The sequence below is a fragment of the Macaca nemestrina genome, chromosome 2 (assembly GCF_043159975.1).
Source record: "Macaca nemestrina isolate mMacNem1 chromosome 2, mMacNem.hap1, whole genome shotgun sequence".
Classification (NCBI taxonomy): domain Eukaryota; kingdom Metazoa; phylum Chordata; class Mammalia; order Primates; family Cercopithecidae; genus Macaca; species Macaca nemestrina.
In genome coordinates, this window is record NC_092126.1 from 2,381,199 (window position 1) to 2,404,035 (window position 22,837).

Genomic DNA, 22,837 nt, shown 5'->3' on the forward strand with positions numbered 1-22,837 from the left:
TTTTAATACGTCACTCACAAAGTTTTAAGTGTTTGGCCCCTACCCTCATTTTTCAAATAACGCCTGTGGTTTTCATTGTGCCATTTTTCATAGTATGGTGATTTTTAGGAAAGTTCTGTTGTGTTACAGCAGACCTGAATGTAAAAGAATGTTCAATGCAACACTAACCAAAACTGGAAACAACCCACATGACCGTCAACAGCAGAATGTGTAAATATATTTTGGTATATCATACAATGGTATATCATACAATGGTATATCATACAACAGTAAGGATGAAAAATTTTAACTACATAGATGAAATGCCAAACAAAAGAAAAAAAGAAGCTACACACAAGGGGGCATATACACTGTGTAATTCTGTTTGTATGTAATTTAAAAGAACACAAAACTAATCTATGACGGAGACTGGGATGGTCCTCTGAGGAAGAGGGACAGGTAGTAAATAGGAAGAGTACAAGAAAGACTTCTGGGGTGCTGGTATTTTTCTTTTTTAAACTGAGATAAAATGGACATGCTATAAAATTCACCAAATTTTGAAGTGTACAATTCAGTGATTTTTGATATTTTCATAGACTTGTACAACTACCATCACTATCTAATTCCAGAACCTGTTAGCAGTCATTCCATGCTCTTTTTCTTGACCTGGTATATTCACAATGCAGTAATTAATCAACCTATTCCTTTATGATTTGTGTACCTTTATGTAAGATTATACAGTATTTCAGTAAATTTTTTGTTAATGTTTAGAGAACTTCAGATTAAACTTGGTACACTGAATATATAAATATGTGTGTGTATAATTTTTTTAATTTATTTTATTTATTTAATTTTTTTTGAGACAGGGTCTTACTCTGTCACCCAGGCTGGAAGACAGTGATGCAATCTCGGCTCACTGCAACCTCTGCCTCCACGCATACTGCCTCAGCCTCCCAAGTAGCTGGGATTACAGGTTCGCGCCACAACAACCGGCTAATTTTTATATTGTTAGTAAAGATGAGGTTTCACCATGTTGGTCAGGCTGGTCTTGAACTCCTGACCTCAAGTGATCCGCCCGCCTCAGCCTCCTAAAGTGCTGGGATTACAAGCGTGAGCCACCACACCCGGCTGAATATATACTTTTAACTCTACTGCCTCCTAAAACTCTACTCAAATTAAAGCAGATGGCTTATTTTAAAATATTAAAACACAAGGTCAGAAAAAGGGAAAAGTATCCCTTAACACCATTCAGTCAGCAAACTCCCCTCCCAATAAGATAAACACTGAAGGACTGAAAAGGGGGACTTGTAAATAACAGGCGCAACTTTTAAAAAGCTGTATGCAAAAATCAACATACAAAAAAAAAATAGTATTTCTATAGACTAACACCAAACAATCTAAAAAAGAAATCGAGAAAACAATCACATTTATAATAGCCACCAAAAAAAAAAAAAAAAAAAAAACCCTAGGAATACATTTAACCAAAGTAGTAAAAGATCTCAGCAACGAAAACTATAGAACACTGCTAAGACAAACTGAAGAGGACACAAAAAAAATGGAAAGATATCCCACGTTCATAGATTGGAAAAACTAATATTGTTAGAATATCCATACTACCCAAAGCAATATACAGATTCAATACAATCTCTAATAAAATACCAAAGACATTCTTCATTGAAATAGAAAAAACAAGGCTAAAATTCATATACAATCATAAAACACCCCGAATACCCAGAACAATCCTGAGCAGAACTAATAAAACTGGAGCCATCACATTACCTGACCTACTACAAAGCTACAGTTACCAAGTAAGCATGGCACTGATCTAAAAACACACACGCAGACCAATGGAACAGAACAGAGAATGCAGAAATAAATCCACACATTTAAAGCCAACTCATTTTTGGAAAAGCAGCCAAAAATACACAATGGGAAAAGGATAGTCTCTTCGATAAACGATGCTGGGAAAAACTGGATATCCATATGTAGAATGAATCTAGACTCCCATCACTCACAATATGAAAACATAGAAACAAACCAAAATAGATTAAAGACTTAAATCTAAGACCTGAAAAGATACGATCAATATGATACAAAACGATAGGATACGATATGATACGATAGGAAAACAATTGGGAAATGCTTCAGGACGTTTGGTCAGGGCAAAGATTTTTTAGGTAAGACTTCAAAAGCACAGGCAACAAAAGCAAAAATAGGTAAATGAGATAACATGAAGCTAAAAAGATCCTGTACAGCAAAGGAAATGACCAACAGAGTGATGAAACAACTCACAGAATGGGAGAAAATATTAGCAATTTATCTGACAAGGATTAACAACCAGAATATATAAGGAGCAACAAAAAAGCAAGTATCTGATTTTGAAATGCACAAATGATCTGATTACACATTTCTCAAAAGACATACAAATGGTTAAATGGTGTATGAAAAAATGTTCAACATTACTAATATTCAGGGAAATGGAAATCAAAACCATAATAAGTTGGGCACGGTGGCTCACGCCTGTAATCCCAGCACTTTGGGAGGCCGAGGCGGGTGGATCACGAGGTCAGGACTTCGAGACCAGACAAGCCAGCATAGTGAAACCCTGTGTCTACTAAAAATACTCAAAAAATTAGCCGGGCATGGCAGAGCACACCTGTAGTCCCAGCTATCAGGAGGCTGAGGCAGGAGAATCGCTTGAACCTGGGAGACGGAGGTTGCAGTGGGCTGAGACCACACCACTGCACTCCAGCCTGGGCGACAGAGCAAGACTCTGTCTCAAAAATAAAAAAGAAAAAAGATATTCTCTTACCTCAGTTAAAATGCCTATTATCAAAAAGACCACAAATAACAGATGCTGGCTACGGATGTAGAGAAAGGGACACTCTGGTACACTGTTGATGGGAATATAAATTAGTACAGCTACTATGGAAGACAGCATGGTCATTTCTCAACCACCATTTAATCCAGCACTCTCACTGCGACGTATAAACCCAAAAGAAAAGAAACCAGTATATCAAAGAGATCTCTACATGCCCATGTTTATCGCACCACTACTCTCAATTGCCACAATATGGAATTAGCCTAAGTGTCCATCAACAGATGAATAAATAAAATGTAGTGTATATAGACAACAGAATATTATTCAGCCATAACAAAGCATGAAGTCCTGTCATCTGCAGCATCATGGATGAGCCTGAAGGGTATCTTATGAAAAATAAGCCAGGCAAAGAAAGGCAAATATCACATGTTGCCACTCACATATGGAAGCTAAAAAGCTGACCTCATGGAGTTGGAGAGTAGAACGGTAGTTTATCAGAGGCTGAGAAGGGTAGAGTGAAGGAGGGGATGAAGACAGGTTGGTTAATAGGTACAAAAACACAATTAGAAGTGTTCAATAACACAGCAGGTGACTACAGGTAACAACAATTTATTGTATATTTTAAAACAGCTACAAGAGAAAATGTGGAATATTCTCAATACAAAGAAATGATAAATGCTTGAGATGATGGATATCCCAATTACCCTGATTTGATCATTACACATGGTATGCATGTATCAAAATATCACATGCACCATATAAATATGCATAATTATTTATCAATTTTAAAAGAATACTATTGAAAGCAGACTATGTGTATATTCTTCCAGATATGCCTAACCTCACGGTTTTCTTTTCTTTTTACACTAAGTCATACTGTGCCTCCTGATATGTAACCTGCTTTCACTTATTTAATAACACATAGTAGATACAGAATATATTATGCCTGCTACTTTATCTTGCATTAAATGGCTCTACCATAATGTGTTTAACCGATTTCTTACTGATAATCTTTTATATTCCCTGTCGATTTTTACTAATATAAGGCTGCAATGAGCATCCCTGTACAAATATCTTCAATAACTTTTGAGTAAATCTGTAGCATATGCTGGATCAAAGGATACGAATATATACTATCAAGTTGTCTTTCAAATTAGTTGCACTACTGCATTCTCCCTTTTACTAACTGTACTTGTTTTCTCCTATTTATCTAATCTCTGACAATCAAATTTGTTAAAAATATCCTTGCTGTCAATGTAATTTGCATTTTTAAGTGTGGTTGAGTATTTCTTCATAGGATTATTGGCCCACATATATTTCTTTTTCTCCAAACTACAATATTCACATTGTTGAGTCAGTTTCCTATGGCACATGGGTCTTTTTCTCAGCATCTGTAAGAGGTTTCTTAGGTTGTAAGGATTGGAAATTAAGATTAGTCCTTTTTCATATATGTGACAAATTTTCATCCTAGTGTATCATTTATCTTCGTATTATATCTTTCAAGATTCAGAAGTTCTACAATCAAAATTTGAAGTCAAAGTCCACAAAGAAATTCTATAAAGTCAGCAGCATCCTTAACCTTTTAATTTTTGTGGTGTTTTTTGGTCATGGTTAGAAAAGCCTTTCCTATTAAAATTCAAAATTTTTATATTTTTTTAATTTTAAACTTTTTTTTTTGTTTGGAGACAGGGTCTCACTCTGTCGCCCAGGCTTGAGTAGGGTGGTGCGATCTTGGCTCACTCCAGCCTTAACCTCCGGACTCAAGTGATCTTCCCACCTCAGCCTTCTGAGTAGCTGGGACCACAGGAGGGAGCCACTACGCTCAGCTAATTTTTGTATTTTTTGTAGAGATGGAGTTTCGCCATGTTGCCCAGGTTGGTTTCAAACTTCTGAGCTTAAGCGATCTGCCCACCTTGGCCTCCCAAATTGCTGGAATTACAGGCATGAGCCACTGGGCCCAGCCCCAAAATCTTACTTTAATGGTTTCTTTTTTTTTTTTTTAACCTTTGAATCTCTGCTCTAGTTAAAATATATTGTGATGTTCGGAGTAGGGTGCATCCTTTTCTACTGAAATGTCCCATTAAATCAGGCAATTCCTCCTACTCTTTCATCTTGCTTTTTTTTTTTTTTTTTTTTTGAGAGGGAGTCTCACCCTGTTACCCAGCTGGAGTGCAGTGGTATGATTCTGGCTACCCAGGTTCCTTGTCAACCTCCACTTCCTGGGTTCAGGCGATCCTCATGCCTCTGCCTCCCAAGTAGCTGGGACCACAGGCACGAACCACCACATCTGGCTAATTTTTGTATTTTTAGTAAAGACAGGGTTTCGCCATGTTGCCCAGGTTGGTCTTGAACTCCTGACCTCAGGTGATTCGCCTGCCAGGGCCTCCAAAAGTGCTAGGATTACAGGTGTGAACCACCATGCCTGGTTTCATCTTCTTAAGAGAGTCACCTATCCTTTCTTATAAATCAACCCTTTTCTACTGAAATATCCCATTAAATCAGGCAATTCCTCCTACTCTTTAATCTTGCTTTTTTCAAAAGCCATATATCCTTCATTATAATCTCTAAAAGTAATTCACTCTTATTTTAGAACAGAACTGTTCTTATAAAAATGACACGTTATTTTTAAAAATTAATAGAGAGAGATGGGTGTGGTGCCTTACACCTGTAATCCCAGCTACTCTGGAGGCTGAGGTGGCAGGACTGCTGGAGACCACCACCAGGAGTCTGAGACTAGCCTAGGCAACACAGTGAGACCCAGTCTTCAAAAAACCGTTTAAAGAAATGGTTTTAGGGTTGGGTGTGATGACTCATACTTGTAATTCCAGCACTTTGGGAGGCCAAGGCAGGCGGATCACCCGAGGTCAGGAGTTCAAGACCAGCCTGGCCAACATGGTGAAACCCCATCTCTACAAAAAACACAAAAATTAGCCACGTGTGATGGTGGGTGCCTGTAATCCCAGCTACTCAGGAGGCTGAGGTGGAAGAATCACCTGAACCTGGGAGCTGGAGGTTGCAGTGAGCCAAGATCGTACCATTGTACTCTAGCCTGGGTGGCAGAGCAAGACTCTGTCTCCAAAAAAAAAAAAGAAATAATTTTAGCTGGGTGTGGTGGTGCACACATGTAGGCCGAGCTACTCAGTAGGCTGAGGCAGGATGATCTCTGGAGCCCAGAAGTTTGAGGATACAGTGAGTTATGATGGCACCACTGCACTCCAGCCTGGGCGACAGAGTGAGACACAGTTTCTAAAAAAACAAAAAAAGTAATATAGAAAAGTGCAAAAAAGAAAAAAATCCCTATCACTTTGAAACAATCATTAAATATTATACAAACATTATTCCAAACATCTCACTAGACATATGCTCAAAGTAAAAGATAATATATACACAAAAAGAAAATTTTAAGAAAATGGGATACTAATCCTGTCACTTTATATTTACTACTTCAGAAGATACAGAAGAAACAAAGTTATAAAGTCACAAAGTAACTGAAAATGACCTGGCAAGAGTTAGATCAGTTAACTGTTATTTAAAAAAAAAAAAAAAAAAAAAAAAAAAGAAAGACAAAGAAAACCTGATAGATGCTTTAAAGATGAAGATTTGCATTTTAAGAGAATAACAGTCAAGCCTTTGTGGAAATTGAGTAATCTTAAATACTTTTAGCAAAAATAACCCTCTTTTAGTTCTGCAAAAGCAAACATGAAGTCAAAGAGGCATGTCGCATGCAATTTTGTTGGAAAAGATTATTATATCCAAGAATTAGTACACAAGTATAACCTAAATTCTCTTTAAGACAAAAAAGTTTTAAGATTTTCAAATTTTTCAAGTTATAGTACAATAAACTTTAAGTTTTAAGTTATTTGTTTTGAGTAAGTAGATTCTGTAAGTCCCTTTTTAGTCCTAAACGTCATGCCTCAAGAGTCTAAAGTAGCAAATGAAACAAGGGATCAGATGATCACTTAGCCAAGTTTTCCAAATGAAGCATGAATGGATGGGTGAACAGGAATATGCTTACCTTCTATCATAGCACCCTCAAAAAGTAGAAATTAAATCCCCAAACATTCCAGGTTTTTTAAAAAAACCGTTATAAATATCATCCATCAGTGTGTTTCAAAACTATTTACATTTTCAGACAAACATTTGTCAGGATTTTCTGACATCTCTGTAAGACGGTACTTCCTACTAATTGACCTTGCTCATTCAAGTTTGATACACACAGTTTTTTGCTACTTTTTAAAAATCTAGGACTTGATGGACATATCCCAATGTTTCCCTTAGAGTCTATTCATGAATAGGAACAGATTTCCAACATTACTACAGCAATTTCCATGTGCCATGCACTAAACAACACTCTGTGACCATACTCTCTTCTCATCTACTTTCCAAACCAGTAAGATCTGACACTCACAATATGAAAGTTCTTATTCTCCTATTCATTTGAAGTGTTTTATCATGTTCATAATATATCTTTCAGGAGGTAAAGAAACCAGAGCTGCAAATAGCATTCTAGACATGAGTGCCTCGTAATTTTATAAAAATTGAAGTGTTACCAATGTCACTGCTGATGAAATTCAATGCACTACTGATCTTCCTGAATGAAATCTATATGGAAAAAAACTTTAAGCTTACAAAACTGTCCAAGTATTCAACCTTAATGAATATTTACAGTTAAAAATATTATTATTGATATATAATTGTATGTATTTACAGGGTACATGTGATATTTTGATACATGCATACAACGTGTAACGGTCAAATCAGGGTATTTAGAATATTCATCGTCTCAAACATTTATCATTTCTTTGTGTTGGGGACATTTCAAATCTTCTAAACCATTTTGAAATATACAATAAATTGTTGTTAACTATAGTCACCCTACTGTGCCACTGAACAGTAGAATGTATTCCCTCTAACTATTTTTGAACTCATTAACCATCCACTCTTCATCTTTTCCCTCTCCCACCCTTCCCAGTCTCTGGTAACTATCATTCTACTCTTTACCTCCATGAGATCAACATTTTTAGCTCCCACATGAGAACACGTGATATTTATCTTTCTGTGCCTGGCTTACTTAATTTCATATAATGACCTCCAGTTCCATCCATGTTGCTGGAAATGACAGGATTTCATTCTTTTTATGGCTGAATAGTAGTCCATTGTGTGTGTGTTTATGTATGTGTACATATATATATGTGTCACACTTTATCCATTCATCTGTTGATGAATATTTAGACTGATTCCATATCTCAGCCACTGTGAATAGTGCTGCAATAAACATGCGGGTGCAGGTATCCCTTTGCTATTCTGATATCCTTTCTTCTAGACAGATACCCACTACTGGGATTGCTGGTGGGCAGTTCTAGTTTTAGTTTTTTTGAGAAACCTGCATACTGTTTTCCATAATAGCTATAGTAATTTACATTCCCACCAACAATGTCAAATATTTACTGTCAATGATTACACTGATTCAGCCATTACTTAAACAATCTCCTATAAAAATAAGTAAATCGAGTATAAGCATTCTGGGCTTTATAATCAAAGGTATCGTAAATCAAACAATAAAAAACACTAGTAAACAATTAAATAAGTCAATTCTCTTAAAGTTTAACATATTTTTTACATAAGCAATTTTCTAACTGAGAACTAACACAATAAATGTGAAATAACTGTCTTAGTCCATTTTGTGTTGCTACAGCTGCATACCTGAGACTGGGTAATTTATGAAAAACAAAAAATAATTTCTCACAATTCTGGAGGCTGGGAAGTCCAAGATCCAGGCATTTGATCTGGTAAGGGCCTTCTTGTTGCATCTTAACACAGTAGAAAGCAAAAAGGTAAGCTAAAATGCTAAACTTTTTGTGGAGGCTCTTTTTTTTTTTTGAGATGGAGTCTCGCTCTGTCGCCCAGGCTGGAGAGCAGTGGTACGATCTCAGGTCACTGCAACCTCCACCTCCTGGGTTCAAGCAATTCTCCTGCCTCAGCCTCCCTGGTAGCTGGGATTACAGGCGCATGACACCACGCTCAGCTAATTTTTGTATTTTAGACATGACACGGGGTTTCACCATGTTGGCCAGGCTGGTCTCAAACTCCTGACCTCAAGCAATCCACCCGCCTCAGCCTCCCAAAGTGCTGGGATTATAGGCATGAGCCACCGTCCCCAGGCTGTGGAGCCTCTTTTATAAGGGCCTTAATCCCAAGAAGGATGGAGGAGTCCTCATGGCCTAATCACCTCCTACAGGCCCACCTCTCATTATTTTCACACTGGCAGCACCTGAATTCTAGAGGGGACACATTCAAACCATAGCAATAACTGATTGAAGACATTTTAAAAATCTATTTGCAGTAGACCTCAGAAATGAACTATTATAAAAGCAAGTGATGTATTAACCCATGGAAATAGGAATTATCCTGGAAAAAGTGATAGGGAAAAAAAAGCATAAAGAAAATAAGGATATACACAATAAACATTATACTCTCTGATCAAAAAGAAACATACAAGGTCTAGGATTAATAAAGAGAACTGTGAGCTGGGTGTTAAGAGGCCTGAAATTCAAAGGTAGAATTGCCCAAACCAGCTAAATAAATTGGGTTAAGTCGTTTTATTCTGGATCTCAGTTTCCTCATCTTTAAAATGAAGACAAGGGGTCAGATGTGCTCTGATTCTTCCTGCTCTAAAATTCTATAGTTCTATGTTACTTAAAACTGAGAAACCATCTGGTTTCTTTACCACAGTGCTAGCTATCTGGCTGCGGCCTACCACCACTTTTCCCTGACTGATTAGTCACCAAACAGAAACACTGCATTTTCCAGGCACTGCCACTATCTTACACCAACTAGAAAGGACTAGATTCAAATTCAGACAGATAACCACTTTCAAATGACTGATGCTTCTTGGGCAGAATCTTCATTACAAAATGCTTCATACCTCCGCTATACCATATCCAACTGGGCAACAGTGTAACACACAAAACAAGTATTGCTAAGACAGTTATGAATACTCAAAGAAATAGCTTTAACTGTGGAAAATGTAGAAACCAAGGCTGATGCTCAGGTTTACTCTTCAGTCTGTAGTGAGTTTGAATGCCATCCTTCAAGCCAATAAACAGAGATTCCTTGAGATAAATGGGTACAACTTAGCAGCCCAGACCACAAAACTATATCCTATTTCTAGGAAAGAATACCAGAGCAAAACCATCTTTTCAAAGTACCATTTTCATTTCCATTTTAATTATCACACAGATGAAGCCTTGTTGAGGTCTATCATGCAAAGAACTTTTTAATAGTCTAAATCAAGTATTTCAGACCTCAAACATTCATAACATTTTAAAACAGGGGCAACAGAGAATCTGAGCTTTGCTTTTCAAAAATATTTTAACCCCATTCTCTTTATAATAAATAATACTTCCACAAAATAAAATATTATTGTAATAAAATGAAGAAACACAGTAGTACAAATAAACTGATCACTAACAAACAGCTTCAGAACAGATTTTCCATCTTACCTCCACACTAGGGCTAAGGCTGCTGGGCAGTGTTTCTGAAGTCACAGTAGAGCTTGGGAGGCTGGAAATTTCCCAAGTATTCACAGGCTGAATTGGTTCGGACAGCTTAGAACGATCTATACATTTTGGATTATCCAGTAAGGTCACTTCATAAAATTCTTGAATATCTAGAAGAAGGAAAATAAAAATTCAAAAGTATTTATATTTTCTAACTAAATTATGCAATGCTTTAACATAACTCAAAAGCACAATTTTTACTCTAGATTCATAAATTAATTCCCATCGTATAATGTACTTAAATAGTGAATATTATTTCATTACATCACAATCATATCAGAACCTGCAGGGCACAGTATAAAATTCATAGGCTTTTTAGACTTTAAAGTCAGTGCTTGGTTCAAATCCCAACTCCATCACCAACCAGCTACAAGTTCAGGCAAACTACTTAACCTCTGGTAACTTGCCTCTTACCACTGTGAATTGTTTCAAGGATTGAGTATAATATATATAAAATGCCTACCACTATAGCACCGAATGGGCTCCTAACAGACGGTAGCTAATATCATTATTGTGAATTCCACAGATATGAGTTATTACTGTTCACCACCAATATTTAAGCTGGGAATGTAAATCCCTCAAGTGGTTTTAATTGCCCTTCTAGCCAAAGCCAAAGCCAAAAAAAGAGGAAATTAAAATCAAAGAACCAGAAGGGCTTTCGGATATCCTCTAGTCTGAATATTTTATAACAGTAAATTAAATATTTTATTCTTTAGAAACAGTAAAAGTTATGACAAAACTCTAAAATAAATGATAAATTCATAATAGCCCAGGATTTTTAAAAGATCAAATGACTTTGCAAACAGCTAGAATTATAAGAACTTAATACATTAACACTAATTATTCACGCTATTCCAAAGCTATAAGTAGCAGTTATACTTAGATTCATCACACTCAGTTCCTTATTCACCAACTTGTATAATTTTGGATTTTTTTTAAAGAGAAGGAACAGTAAAAGTGGGCATTATCCTGTATAGAATAATTCATAATAACTGTAAACAACATTTAGACAGAATAACTTATACTTCTCATTATTTTGAAAGCATTAGTCCTTTTAAAAAACAAACTTCACAAAATAGAGACAAACTTAACTCCCTTTTCAGTTGTGTGTGTGCGTTTTTCTGTTTTGTTTTTTTTTTTTTTGAGACAGAGCCTTGCTCTGTCGCCCAGGCTGGAGTGCAGTGGTGTGATCTCGGCTCACTGCAACCTCCACCTCCCAGGTTCATGCAATTCTCCTGCCTCAGCCTCTGAGTAGCTGGGACTTCAGGCATGCGCCGCCATGCCTGGCTAATTTTTGTATTTTTAGTAGAGACAGGGTTTCACCATGTTGGCCAGGCTGTTCTCGAACTCCTGACCTCAGGTGATCTGCCTGCCTCAGGCTCCCAAAGTGCTGGGATTACAAGCCTGAGCCACCGCACCCAGCCCCCTTTCAGCTTTAATAACCAGTGGAATTGCAAAACTTTCCAAGTAAAGGGCTGGTAACAACTAATGCTTGTACAGTGAGGATAATATTAACCTACCTCACGGGGTGTTAAGGATATTATATACACACATACGCACGCACACACACGACGCACTATACACACACGCACACACCTACATCACACTATGTAAAACAAATTCCAACTATAGCAAAACAATGCTTCAAAAGTCACATCCCTCGGGTTGGGCGCGATGGCTCCCGCCTGTAATCCCAGCACTTTGGGAGGCTGAGGCGGGTGGATTGTGAGATCCATGATCGGGAGATCGAAACCATCCTGGCTAACACAGTGAAACCTCGTCTCTACTAAAAATACAAAACATTAGCCGGGCGTGGTGGTGGGCGCCTGTAGTCCCACCCAGCTACTCGTGAGGCTGAGGCAGGTGAGTGGTGTGAACCTGGGAGGTGGAGCTTGCAGTGAGCAGAGATCGCGCCACTGTACTCCAGCCTGAGCGACAGAGTGAGACTCCGTCTCAAAAAAAAAAAAACAAGTGTAAAACCTAAAACTATAAAACACTAGAAGAAAACCTAGGAAATAGGGACCCCTGCTGTATAATATTGCAAGAGTGGATACATGTGTCAAAGCAACAAACATGCACATCAGATTTGTCAATGTACAATGCAAAGAGTGACTACTAATGTAAAGTATAGACCTTAGCTAGTAACAATATAATAACATTGGCTTCTCAGTTTTTTCAAATGTATCACACTAATGCAAGGTTTCTTTTTGTTTTTGAGATGGGGTCACTCAGGCTGGAGTGCAATGGTAAGATCATGCCCATGGCAGCTGTGATCTCCTGGGCTCAAGCAATTCTCTCATCTTGGCCTCCTAAAGTGCTGGGATTATATGCATGAGCCACCTAAACCCAGTCTTTTTTTTTTTTTTTTTTTTTTTTTTAGAGACACAGAGTTTCACTCTGTCACCCAAGCTGGAGTACAGTAGCGCCTTGACCTCCTGGGCTCAACGAATCCTCCTACCGCAGGCTCCCAAGTAGCTGGGAAGACAGATGCATGCCACCATGCCTGGTTAAATTTTTTTTTTTAAAGACAGGGTCTTACTACGTTGCTCAGGCTGGTCTCAAACTCCTGGGCTCAAGGATCCTCCTGCCCTGGTATCCCAAAGTGCTGGGATTACATGCGTGAGCCACCACACATGACCTGCAAGATGGAAAAGGGAAGTGGGGGTTCCGGATATGGGAACTGTACTTTCCACTCAATTATTCTGTAAATTCAAAACTGCTGAAAAAATCTATTAATGTTTTAAGCTGCATGAGGGATAAATAACAAATTTATATTAAAAGGTGATCTCATACTCTTCATCAAGATAATTTCCAAATGTATTAAAAATTACAATGTTAAAAAAGTCTTGAAAGAATATGAATACAGGTGAATGTTTTTATAATCTCGGGAATAGATTATAATCATCTTGGGGCCTAGAGTATCGGGGATGTCTCCAAACGTGTTATTAAGGGCAGAAAGCACTATACTGATAAAGAAAAATACTGATAAATCTAACCACATATGTGTATATAGACACATGTTTTCTTTAAAATCCAAGTTTAAAAGCAAATAACAAGGGAAGTTATTTGCAATTTACATGGCAGAGTTGATATGCCTAATGTAGATTTTATAACTCTAAGAAAAAGGAAAAAGGAGGAGGAAGGGGCACAAATTAAACAGATAATTTACAAAAGAAATTAAAATAATTAAAGACTTTCTTACATCTTTGGTTATTTCTTTAATCAACAAAATGCACAATAAAACATAAAAATGACTAAAGGTATATACCACATATCAGAGTAGAAAATATTTAAAAGATGGATAATACTCTATTGTTTAAGGTATGGTGAATTAGTCATTCTTCCACATACTTCCTAAAAAATAAATACAACATTCCTAAGAGTATTTAACAAATTACATCAATAGCCTTACAATGCACACTCCCTTTGACCAAACAATTCATTTCTAGGAGTTTGTCCTACAGATATAGTAAAGAATTGAAACAAAAATGCATATGCAAATACGATATTTATAATTCGCAAAAATTACAAACCTAAAAGCTCCCAGGAAACCATTAAAAAACTACAGAAACTCTATATAGGCCAGGTGTGGTGGCTCACACCTGTAATTGCAGCACTTTGGGAGCCTGAGGCAGGCAGATCATGAGGTCAAGAGATTGAGACCATCCTGGCCAATATGGTGAAACTCCGTCTCTACTAAAAATGCAAAAACTAGCTGGGCATGGTGGCACACGCCTGTAATCCCAGTTACTCGGGAGGCTGAGGCGGGAGAATCACTTGAACCCAGAAGGCAGAGGTTGCAGTGAGCCGAGATTGTGCCACTGCACTCCAGCCTGGTGACAGATCGAGACTCCATCTCAAAAAAAAAAAAAGAAAAAGAAGAGAAAAGAAGAAAATCTATATAAAGTCATTTAAAATAGTACAAATCTGTCCGGGCAAAGTGGTTCACGCATGTAATCCCAGCACCTCAAGAGGCTGAGGTGGGCAGATCACCTGAGGTCAGGAGTTCGAGACCAGCCTGACCAACATAAAGAAACCCCGTCTCTATTAAAAATACAAAATTAGCCAGGCGTGGTGACACATGCCTGTAATCCCAGCTATAGGAGGCTGAGGTAGGAGAATCACTTGAACCTAGGAGGCGGAGATTGTGGTAGGCCGAGATCACACCACTGCACTCCAGCTTGGGCAACAAGAACAAAACTCCGTCTCAAAAAATAATAATACATACATACATACATAAAATGGTACAAATCCACTGACATGGAAAGACATTTGTTGATACACTTTGGAGGATAAAAACAGTCACAGAAATCATACTATTCACACTTATACAAATACAACTGCAGTATACCTCCCCCACAAAAAAGGGCAACTCTGTCTACCCATTAAGTGACAGCCACAAATAAAGAAATGAAAAGGAAGAAGATTCTTCCTTTAGGTAGTCTAAGTTTTCATGTGCCTCTCAAAATGTGAGCATCATGCCATATATCTCACTGTGCTGAGTGTGATTCTATAATCACGTGTTTTTAGTACAAGAAGTCAAACAAGCCAATGGCTTCATCTAGAGCTCAAGTGAAGAAATCATTCCTTTCCACTAGAGGAAAAAAAAAATTGTGCTGTAATTAACAAGTGTTAAATTTCTGAAGGATTTTCAGGGATAATCTTAACTAGATGAGATTTTTCACCTTACATGCTGATTTTAAATATCAATTCTCACGCAGGAAACAGCTGTTTTACTTAGGAAGTTTGTTTTGCAAAATGAAGGTAGGTATATGTGTGTATACACACACACACCCACACACACACACATACAAATAACACTCTAGGATATTCATCCCATGGATGAAGCAGGAGGTAACCTCTGGTGTGAGGATTTTCTTGTTTATGGCATTTTACATATAATAATCTGATCTCAAATGTTTTATATAGAACATGCATCATTGTTATAATAAATTTATTTTGTAGGGTTGCAGGAAAGGCAACTAGAAAGCTGAAGAACATTGAAATATAACCCTACCATTTCAGAGGAAAAAAAATTCTATCAGTTCATTGACTAAAAGCAAGTATGATTAGTCACACAATACCCAATTGAGTAATCAAAATTAGTATCATCAAAGAAGGGTAGATGACATACTAAGATATACTACAATCGTCAAATCTACTCAAGCACAAATACTCTTTCTTCTAAACCAATGTTCATTTAAAAAGTCATTTTTGATCCTCAGAAGAAAGAATATCCTATAAAATTTAAAAGTTTGTGTTACTGTTTCACACACTAAAAAAAGGAAAGATATCAAGCTAGTAGGCAAAAATAAATTATTTCAACACTTTACATACTATTAGACTAACAATCATACAGTACTCACAAGCATATTCCGTAAAACAAGGTGTGTACTAAAAGGAATCAGAGCTTCTCAGAGAAATGGCTGATTCCAGGGCTGGGGCAGGAAAGGTACAAGATAAACCTGGAACATCTTGTTATGCCAAAAATTAAGGAAGTGCTCCAAAATACGATGAGGGCATGCCACAAGGACGCAAGCTTGAAAGGGCCCCCACTGGATCACTCAGAGCACAAATATCATTAAGGATGGTAATAAATGATAAGCCATTGAAAAAAACAGATATCTGCAAGTTCATGAAAGATACACATGAAAAAAAAAAAAAAAAGAAAAGAAGGAAGGCTCTTGATTAGAATAAAATGCAAAGTGTTAACTGGTAATCCTAGAGGAGTGTTACTGTTAGAAATCTTATTTTTCAACAACCATATTATAAATTGGTGCACATAAGAATCATCAATGGATGCTAAATATGGGTGGAAATTTCGCTAAGGAGTAGGATATGTACATGGTGTTAAAGTGTCTCCCCCACATATTGCCTATAAGCCACAAGGTGAAAAAAACAATCATATAGGATAGAGAATTCAGACAACACCCAACTAGGTAATCAAAATCAGTATCATCAATGAAGAACAGATGATTCTGTGCACCTCTGGATGTGCAGAATCCTAAGCCAGGTATATAACCTAAACCTAATCACAAGCAAACATCAGACCAACCAAAATGAGGAAATTATATTAAAAAAATAAGAGTGGAAGGAACTGCGTTTTTCAAAATCATCAATCTCAGCTGGGCACAGTGGCTCACACCTGTAATCCCAGAACTTTGGGAGGCTGAGGCAGGCAGATTGCTTTGAGCTCAGAAGTTCAAGACTAGCCTGGGCAACACCCGTCTCTACAAAAAATTAGCCAGGCATGGTGGCTCACATCTGCAGTCCCATCTACTCAGGAGGCTGAGGCAGGAGGACGGCTTGAGCCTGGGAAGCAGAGGTTGCAGAGAGCCACCACTGCACTCCAGCCTGGGTGGCAGAGCGAGACCCTGTCTCCAAAAAACAAAAAAAACCAGTCAGTCTCACGAAAGAGAAAGGCCGTGATAATGTGCCCTAAGCAGAGTAAAGAGACATGACAATTAACAACAGTATCTGGTCCAAGTATGAATTCTGTACTGAGGAAAAATATGACCCTACAGAGAGGAAACGGCTTAGAAGAAATATTTAGATGCTTTTACAACTCTGATTCCAAGGTTCTAAAGAGAATTCAACCAGATTCAACATAATCAAAACACTGCTTCAGAATAATAGTAAGCAAACTATCAGCAAAGAAATAACTCAATCTAATTAAATCAAAACCAAGTGAAAAGTTAATAAAATTCTCCTTCAATCTCATAAAGTTTTAGCCAACGATGTGATCCATATCCTGTTTTCCTTACTCAAATCTAGTCTGCAAAGTTACACACACACACACACACACACAGAGTTAGCAAGAGACTAAAATGTAACAGTGGGACCAAAACAAAGCAAAAGAAATCTAAGAAATATTGATTGGAAGACCTCAAACCCTCATTACTAAACACACTTCTTTCAAAATGTGTGAACTCCATCATCAACATCATTTCACCATTATATTTTCCTTCCGAGTGACAATCATTTAAAGACTACTAACCCTAAAGATCACTATCTGTCTTAAACATGCTTGTCATTTAGTATTCTTTATCAGATTAAAACGCTTGGTTCTGAAAAACAATGATAAAGAAGATCCTAATGGTTGACGGTGAGAAGTATCTATGGATTCAGATTAGTTGAGTTCAATTTCTGGCTCCACAATTTACTATCTGAGGGTCCAAGGGCAAGATTGGTCATTTCTCAGTGCTTCAGTTTTCCAATCTATAAAACAGTACAAACACCTCAAACAGGTGAATGTACACCTCACAGGATTACAATGACTAAATGATATACTTCTATTAGCACACAGAAAGTGCTCAATAAAAGTTATTATGTTTTACATACACTTGAAGAGGAGTCACATACTCACACTTATTAGGATAGCTATTATCAAAAAAAGAAAAGAAAAAAAATGAAGTATTGGCAAGGATGTGGAGAAACTGGAAACCTGTGTACTGCTGGTGAGATTGTAAAATGGTACAATCACTATGGAAAACATTATGGCGGGTCCTCAAATAATTAAAAATATAACTGCCATATGATCCCACAATCCTACTTCTGGGCAAATATCCAAAAGAACTGAAAGCAGGGTCTTGAAGAAATAATTGCACACTCATATTCCTAACAGCATTATTCACAACAGCCAGGAGGAGAAGGTAACCCAACTGTCCATCAATGAATGGATGGCTGGATAAAATGCGGTATATACACACGACGGAATATCATTCAACCTCAAAAAGGAAGAAAATCCTGTCAACAGCTGTCAATGGATGGCTAGATAAAACGCGGTGTATACACACAACGGAATATTATTCAGCCTCAAAAACGAAGAAAATCCTGTCAACAGCTGCAGCATGAATGAACCTTGCCAACTCTACACTAAGTGAAATAAGCCAGTCGCAAAAAGACAAATACTTCTATGAGGTCTCTAACATGATCAAATTCACTGAAACAGAAAGTAGCATGGTGGCCACAAGGGGCTAGGAAGTGAGAGGAAAGGGGAGCAGTTGTTTAATCAGTACAGGATTTCAGTTTTGCAAGACGAAAAAGTTCTGAAGACTTGTTTCACAACAACATGAATACATTTCATGCTCCTGAACTGTACATTTAAAGATGGTTAAGATGGTAAAGGGGTCATATTTTGAAACCCAGTATCCACAAATAAAGATAGGGCAAGGTCCTTTTATAAGGGCTAATGAAACTATTAGAGTTTAATAGCAACAAATGAACTGGTAACTAAAAAACTCATAAATGGACAGTATTATTACATAATCCACTTTCATTTTGAAGAATCTGCAGAAACACTGTGTTAATATAAGCTTTTTTATTGCAGACAAAATATGCAAATCACATGACGCAACTTACTCAAGTCTCTAAAGCCAGCCTAATCTTGGACACTGATTTTTCTCGTGCACAAGGAAAGCAGATAAGTTCTCTGATCCCGTAAGAAATAACTGCAGGGGTTTAGACTGGTATGAAGTCTCTAGGGACTACCAGTGTCACCTCAGATCCCAGACACCTTAGAATCATGAATGAAATGAAACCACTATGGACCTGAACACCTGGGCTCTGATTATAATCAAACCATACCCTGTCTACTCACAAAATTTTCAAACTTAAGTACAAAAAATTGGAATACAAAAGCAAATTTTCAAATTGGTCTCACCTAAATCACAGAATGAAATTAAGCAGACTTTATCTTCCTTTGTACAAAAATAATCAGCAGGTATGTTTTGGGAGTACATTTTAAACAAATGTGCAGTTCATGGACTTTTGTTAAGATATAACTTTAAATATTCTGCTCTAAAGAAACAATATATCAGCTGAAACTCAAAAGTTAATAAAAACTTCTGTTTTCAATAATTTTTAAATCTTTAAGCCATCCTTCAAAGATACTACCAAGAATGTATCAACACTAGAACAATGATTTCTGTATTTAAATTGCAAGTATCAATTATAAAATGCACTATTTCATGTGTCAGAACACAAAAACACTGTCAATTAAAAATGACATATACCAGATATTGAAATATTAAAAAATTGGTATTTTAGAACAAATATAATACAGTATGTACATCCTTGTCCCTCTGAATAATCCAAAAGTACAGGAACCTAATCTATATATGAACTACAGGGGAAAACACCAAAACCCCTAGAGACTCACTCAAACTTTTTAAAATGAATGAAAAGTCAATATAAACTACCAGTTCAAAGAATCAATCAATAAATGATCAATGCAGATTGCAAATTCAAAGACACTCGGCATCCCAAACAGATAACTAGGTAACTTACTACGGCCTAATCAAGTGACTTCCAAACCAAGGAAGTCAAAACTCTAAGCACTGACTGACTTTCAAACAGCTCAGGCTGTCAAGACCCCTGTTCTCCTTTAATCCAATGGTCCACAGGTACCAACTCAGAAGACAGAGTGCCACTTACTGAGAGAAAACACCTTGCAGTAAGTGGCACTCTGTCTTCTGAGTAGGATTTTTCTGCAAACATTATGGACACGATGAACTGGTTTAGCTTAGGGCAATTTACAAACTTACAGTACATTTATGACACTTTTAAAACAATGGTAGAGTTGCAAAATACAAAGAAAATCTTACCAGACTAAACATTTTCAGATTAAGTATTAAAAGCTATTCAGGAAACACGAGAGAATGCATTTATAATTCAGTAGTATCAACAATGAATTATAGAATGGAAACACACAGAACCTCTATTAAAATGTATCTATTTCAAACCTCCTAAAATATATTACTTTTCTTACACCAAAATCTGATATAGTACCACATCCTATAAAACATTAAATATAAGTAAATCTTAATGTCAAAGTAAATTCACAACCAATGAAATTGTGCAGAAGATTCACAAATATAAACTTAATAATTAGAAAGCTAATTTTAGGCTAGATGCAGTGGCTCACGCCTATAATCCCAGCACTTTGGGAGGCCGAGGCAGGTGGATCACGAGGTCAGATCGAGACCATCCTGGCTAACACCGTGAAACCCCATCTCTACTAAAAATACAAAAAAAAAAAAAAAAAATTAGCCAGACGTGGTGGTGGGCGCCTGTGGTCCCAGCTACTCAGGAGGCTGAGGCAAGAGAATGGCGGGAACCCAGGAGGTGGAGCCTGCAGAGAACAGAGATTGCGCCACTGCACTACTGCCTGGGCAACAGAGCGAGACTCATTTCAAAAAAAAAGAAAACAAAAAACTCTATCATAAGAATACACACATTCAAAACAGGCAAGGCAGAATAGGTCAAAAATGTCTCTGAATATAGCAAACCCATCCCCAATCTAGACAGAAATATAAATGTAGATTCTGTTATTTCACTAACGATTTAATTTTCTTAAGTTGCTGCCTTCACACAAAGTCTGGAGTCTATCTATCTATCCATATCTATCTATCCATCTCTCTCTCTATATATATATACACACACTGTATATAAACACATGTATGTTTTTCCGCAACAGTAACCGCACCGAATTACTAGGCTCAGTGTTGATTCAGAAAACAAATAACTAAAAAATGCTTTTTGCTGTTTTTCCAGAGGAATACAATTTGATCATCCATTTTGACCCTGAACCTCAGAAATTCAAATGTGTAAAAAATGTCCATCAATGTAGACAAAACTGGCAAAATGTTAATAACTTCGGGAACTAGGTAACAGTTAAAAGGCAGTTCATTACACTGTGCTCTGTATTCTTACGTTTTTAAAAGTCTACTAAAAATGTTAAATTTTTAAAAATTGTTCAGGTGCATAAAGTGGTCTTTACGAAAATCTTTCATTCTAAAACAGTAGCGAGCATCCGTTTACCAATAATGTATTTGACAGGACACACTGACTTGAAGGTAGTCTTCAAATCACACCAACAATTACTCTATCAACAGACAGATGTAAGGCCATATCTGCCTGGAAGTTACTGAAAAAATAAATGTAATACAATTAAGTATATGTCTCCTTACGTTAAAATGCTATATAGTCGATAACTAAAAAAAAAAAAAACAAAACTTCATTCTTGGAATTGGAAGAGACAAACTTTCTAGTTCAGTAGTTTGCAAGCTTTTTGAGGTACCTGGACAAAAGAGCCAGATAAGTCACCTTGTTTCATACATGGGAGATTACACACAAAATATTAGATGATGCTTTTAAAAATGATTTATCCACTTAAAAAAGGCTTTAAACCCATTTTGCCATTCCAGCTACATTCTACAGCTAATATGGTGGCGTAGAAAAGATTAAATGACTTTTATAATATCACTGAATTAGTGGCAAAAGAACTCAAGACTCTTGATTATTTGTCCAATTCTCCTTTCAAACAATGCACCACTTCAAATTAAGTTACAATTAAGAATAAAACTTTCCATTTTCTTGCCTGTAAAATACGATTATTAGACAAGATCACCTCTAAGATCATTTTCCAGGTCTAAAATTCTGATTCCATGAATGCCAAGTTTAAACAGAAGTCTATATTAAGGGACTGAATGTTCTTACACACAGCAGAATCCTTCACACACTTTCAATGACTTCAGAGACATACAAGTCAAATACAGAAGCAAGCTAACAGTAACTCAGTCATACCTTTTAGGTCCTGAAACATTTTTGCAACATCTTTTAACAGTTAATGTTATTAAGCTGTGAAGCAATGTTCTCAAAAGCCACTGAAATGATACTGAAAGTTTTTTGGTTACTAGGTATTTTAGGAAAGGATACTGGCCTATGAAAAACACACACGCACTGAAGATGTTCAAGTTACCGAACGCCTCATAGAGAATTAAGTACATCATTTTCTTAAGTTTAAAATAACTGAATCAAGAGGTGCATAAAGCCTAGCTGGCATAATAGTTACAAAGTTTTAATTCCCACCTATTAAAGCCTGAAAGAGGTTGCTCTGAAATATGTTAATAACCCGTTCTATGGAACTTCTGAGCTGTCTGTCTTCAGTTTGGCTTAGTTTTGAACGATATTCTTCCAAAAGGTGCAATGCTCTCTGGGTATCTGAGAAGAAAAAGCAGAGCCTGATTAAAACTCTCTATTTACAAAAAAAAGTATCACACACTAGTGCAAATAATTCTGCATGACACCTAAACAGTTCCCCAAATCCTTCAGGTCAACTGATGTCACTATGTTCATGTACACATATTCCTTAGAATGACCAAAAAATAAAAAAAAATTAAAGACAAGAAAAATTTAAACATATATCACATTAGAAAACGGAGGAGAGTGAGCAGTTTGGAATAAATATGTACTGTTAGTTTGCCAAAGTAAAAGATCAAAGTATTAGCAACAGTTTCAGATTACCTGATATGCAAAAGCAGATAATCTACATTTTGTCATTAAAATCCAAATTTTTAACATTTCAAAATACAAATTCTTAGTATCCCACGGTTGCCCACAGAATAGTGCTTAGTAAGAATGATGAAGTGAAATACTAAAACACCAATGCAGAGTTTTTAAGGACATCTGTGGGGGG

At 36.8% G+C, this 22,837-nt stretch overlaps 1 protein-coding gene and 1 long non-coding RNA gene across 26 annotated transcripts in view; both read right to left on the reverse strand.

Annotated features, from left to right (window-relative positions):
• The window catches only part of LOC105470793 (discs large MAGUK scaffold protein 1), a 281,159-nt gene that overhangs the window by 256,662 nt on the left and 1,660 nt on the right, over window positions 1–22,837 (reverse strand). For all 25 annotated transcript variants that reach the window (XM_071090611.1, XM_071090606.1, XM_011723039.2 and 22 more), the window contains exons 3-4: window positions 22,231–22,362; window positions 10,303–10,469 (exon numbers count right to left, since the gene is read on the reverse strand). In XM_071090611.1, the coding sequence (XP_070946712.1) occupies window positions 10,303–10,469; window positions 22,231–22,362 (299 nt within the window). The remainder of the gene's footprint in view (window positions 1–10,302; window positions 10,470–22,230; window positions 22,363–22,837) is intronic.
• LOC139361821 (uncharacterized) lies at window positions 2,885–10,296 on the reverse strand. Its single transcript, XR_011619499.1, has 2 exons — window positions 6,816–10,296; window positions 2,885–4,191 (listed from the first exon to the last, which is right to left on the reverse strand). It is a non-coding gene; the product is annotated as an uncharacterized lncRNA (long non-coding RNA).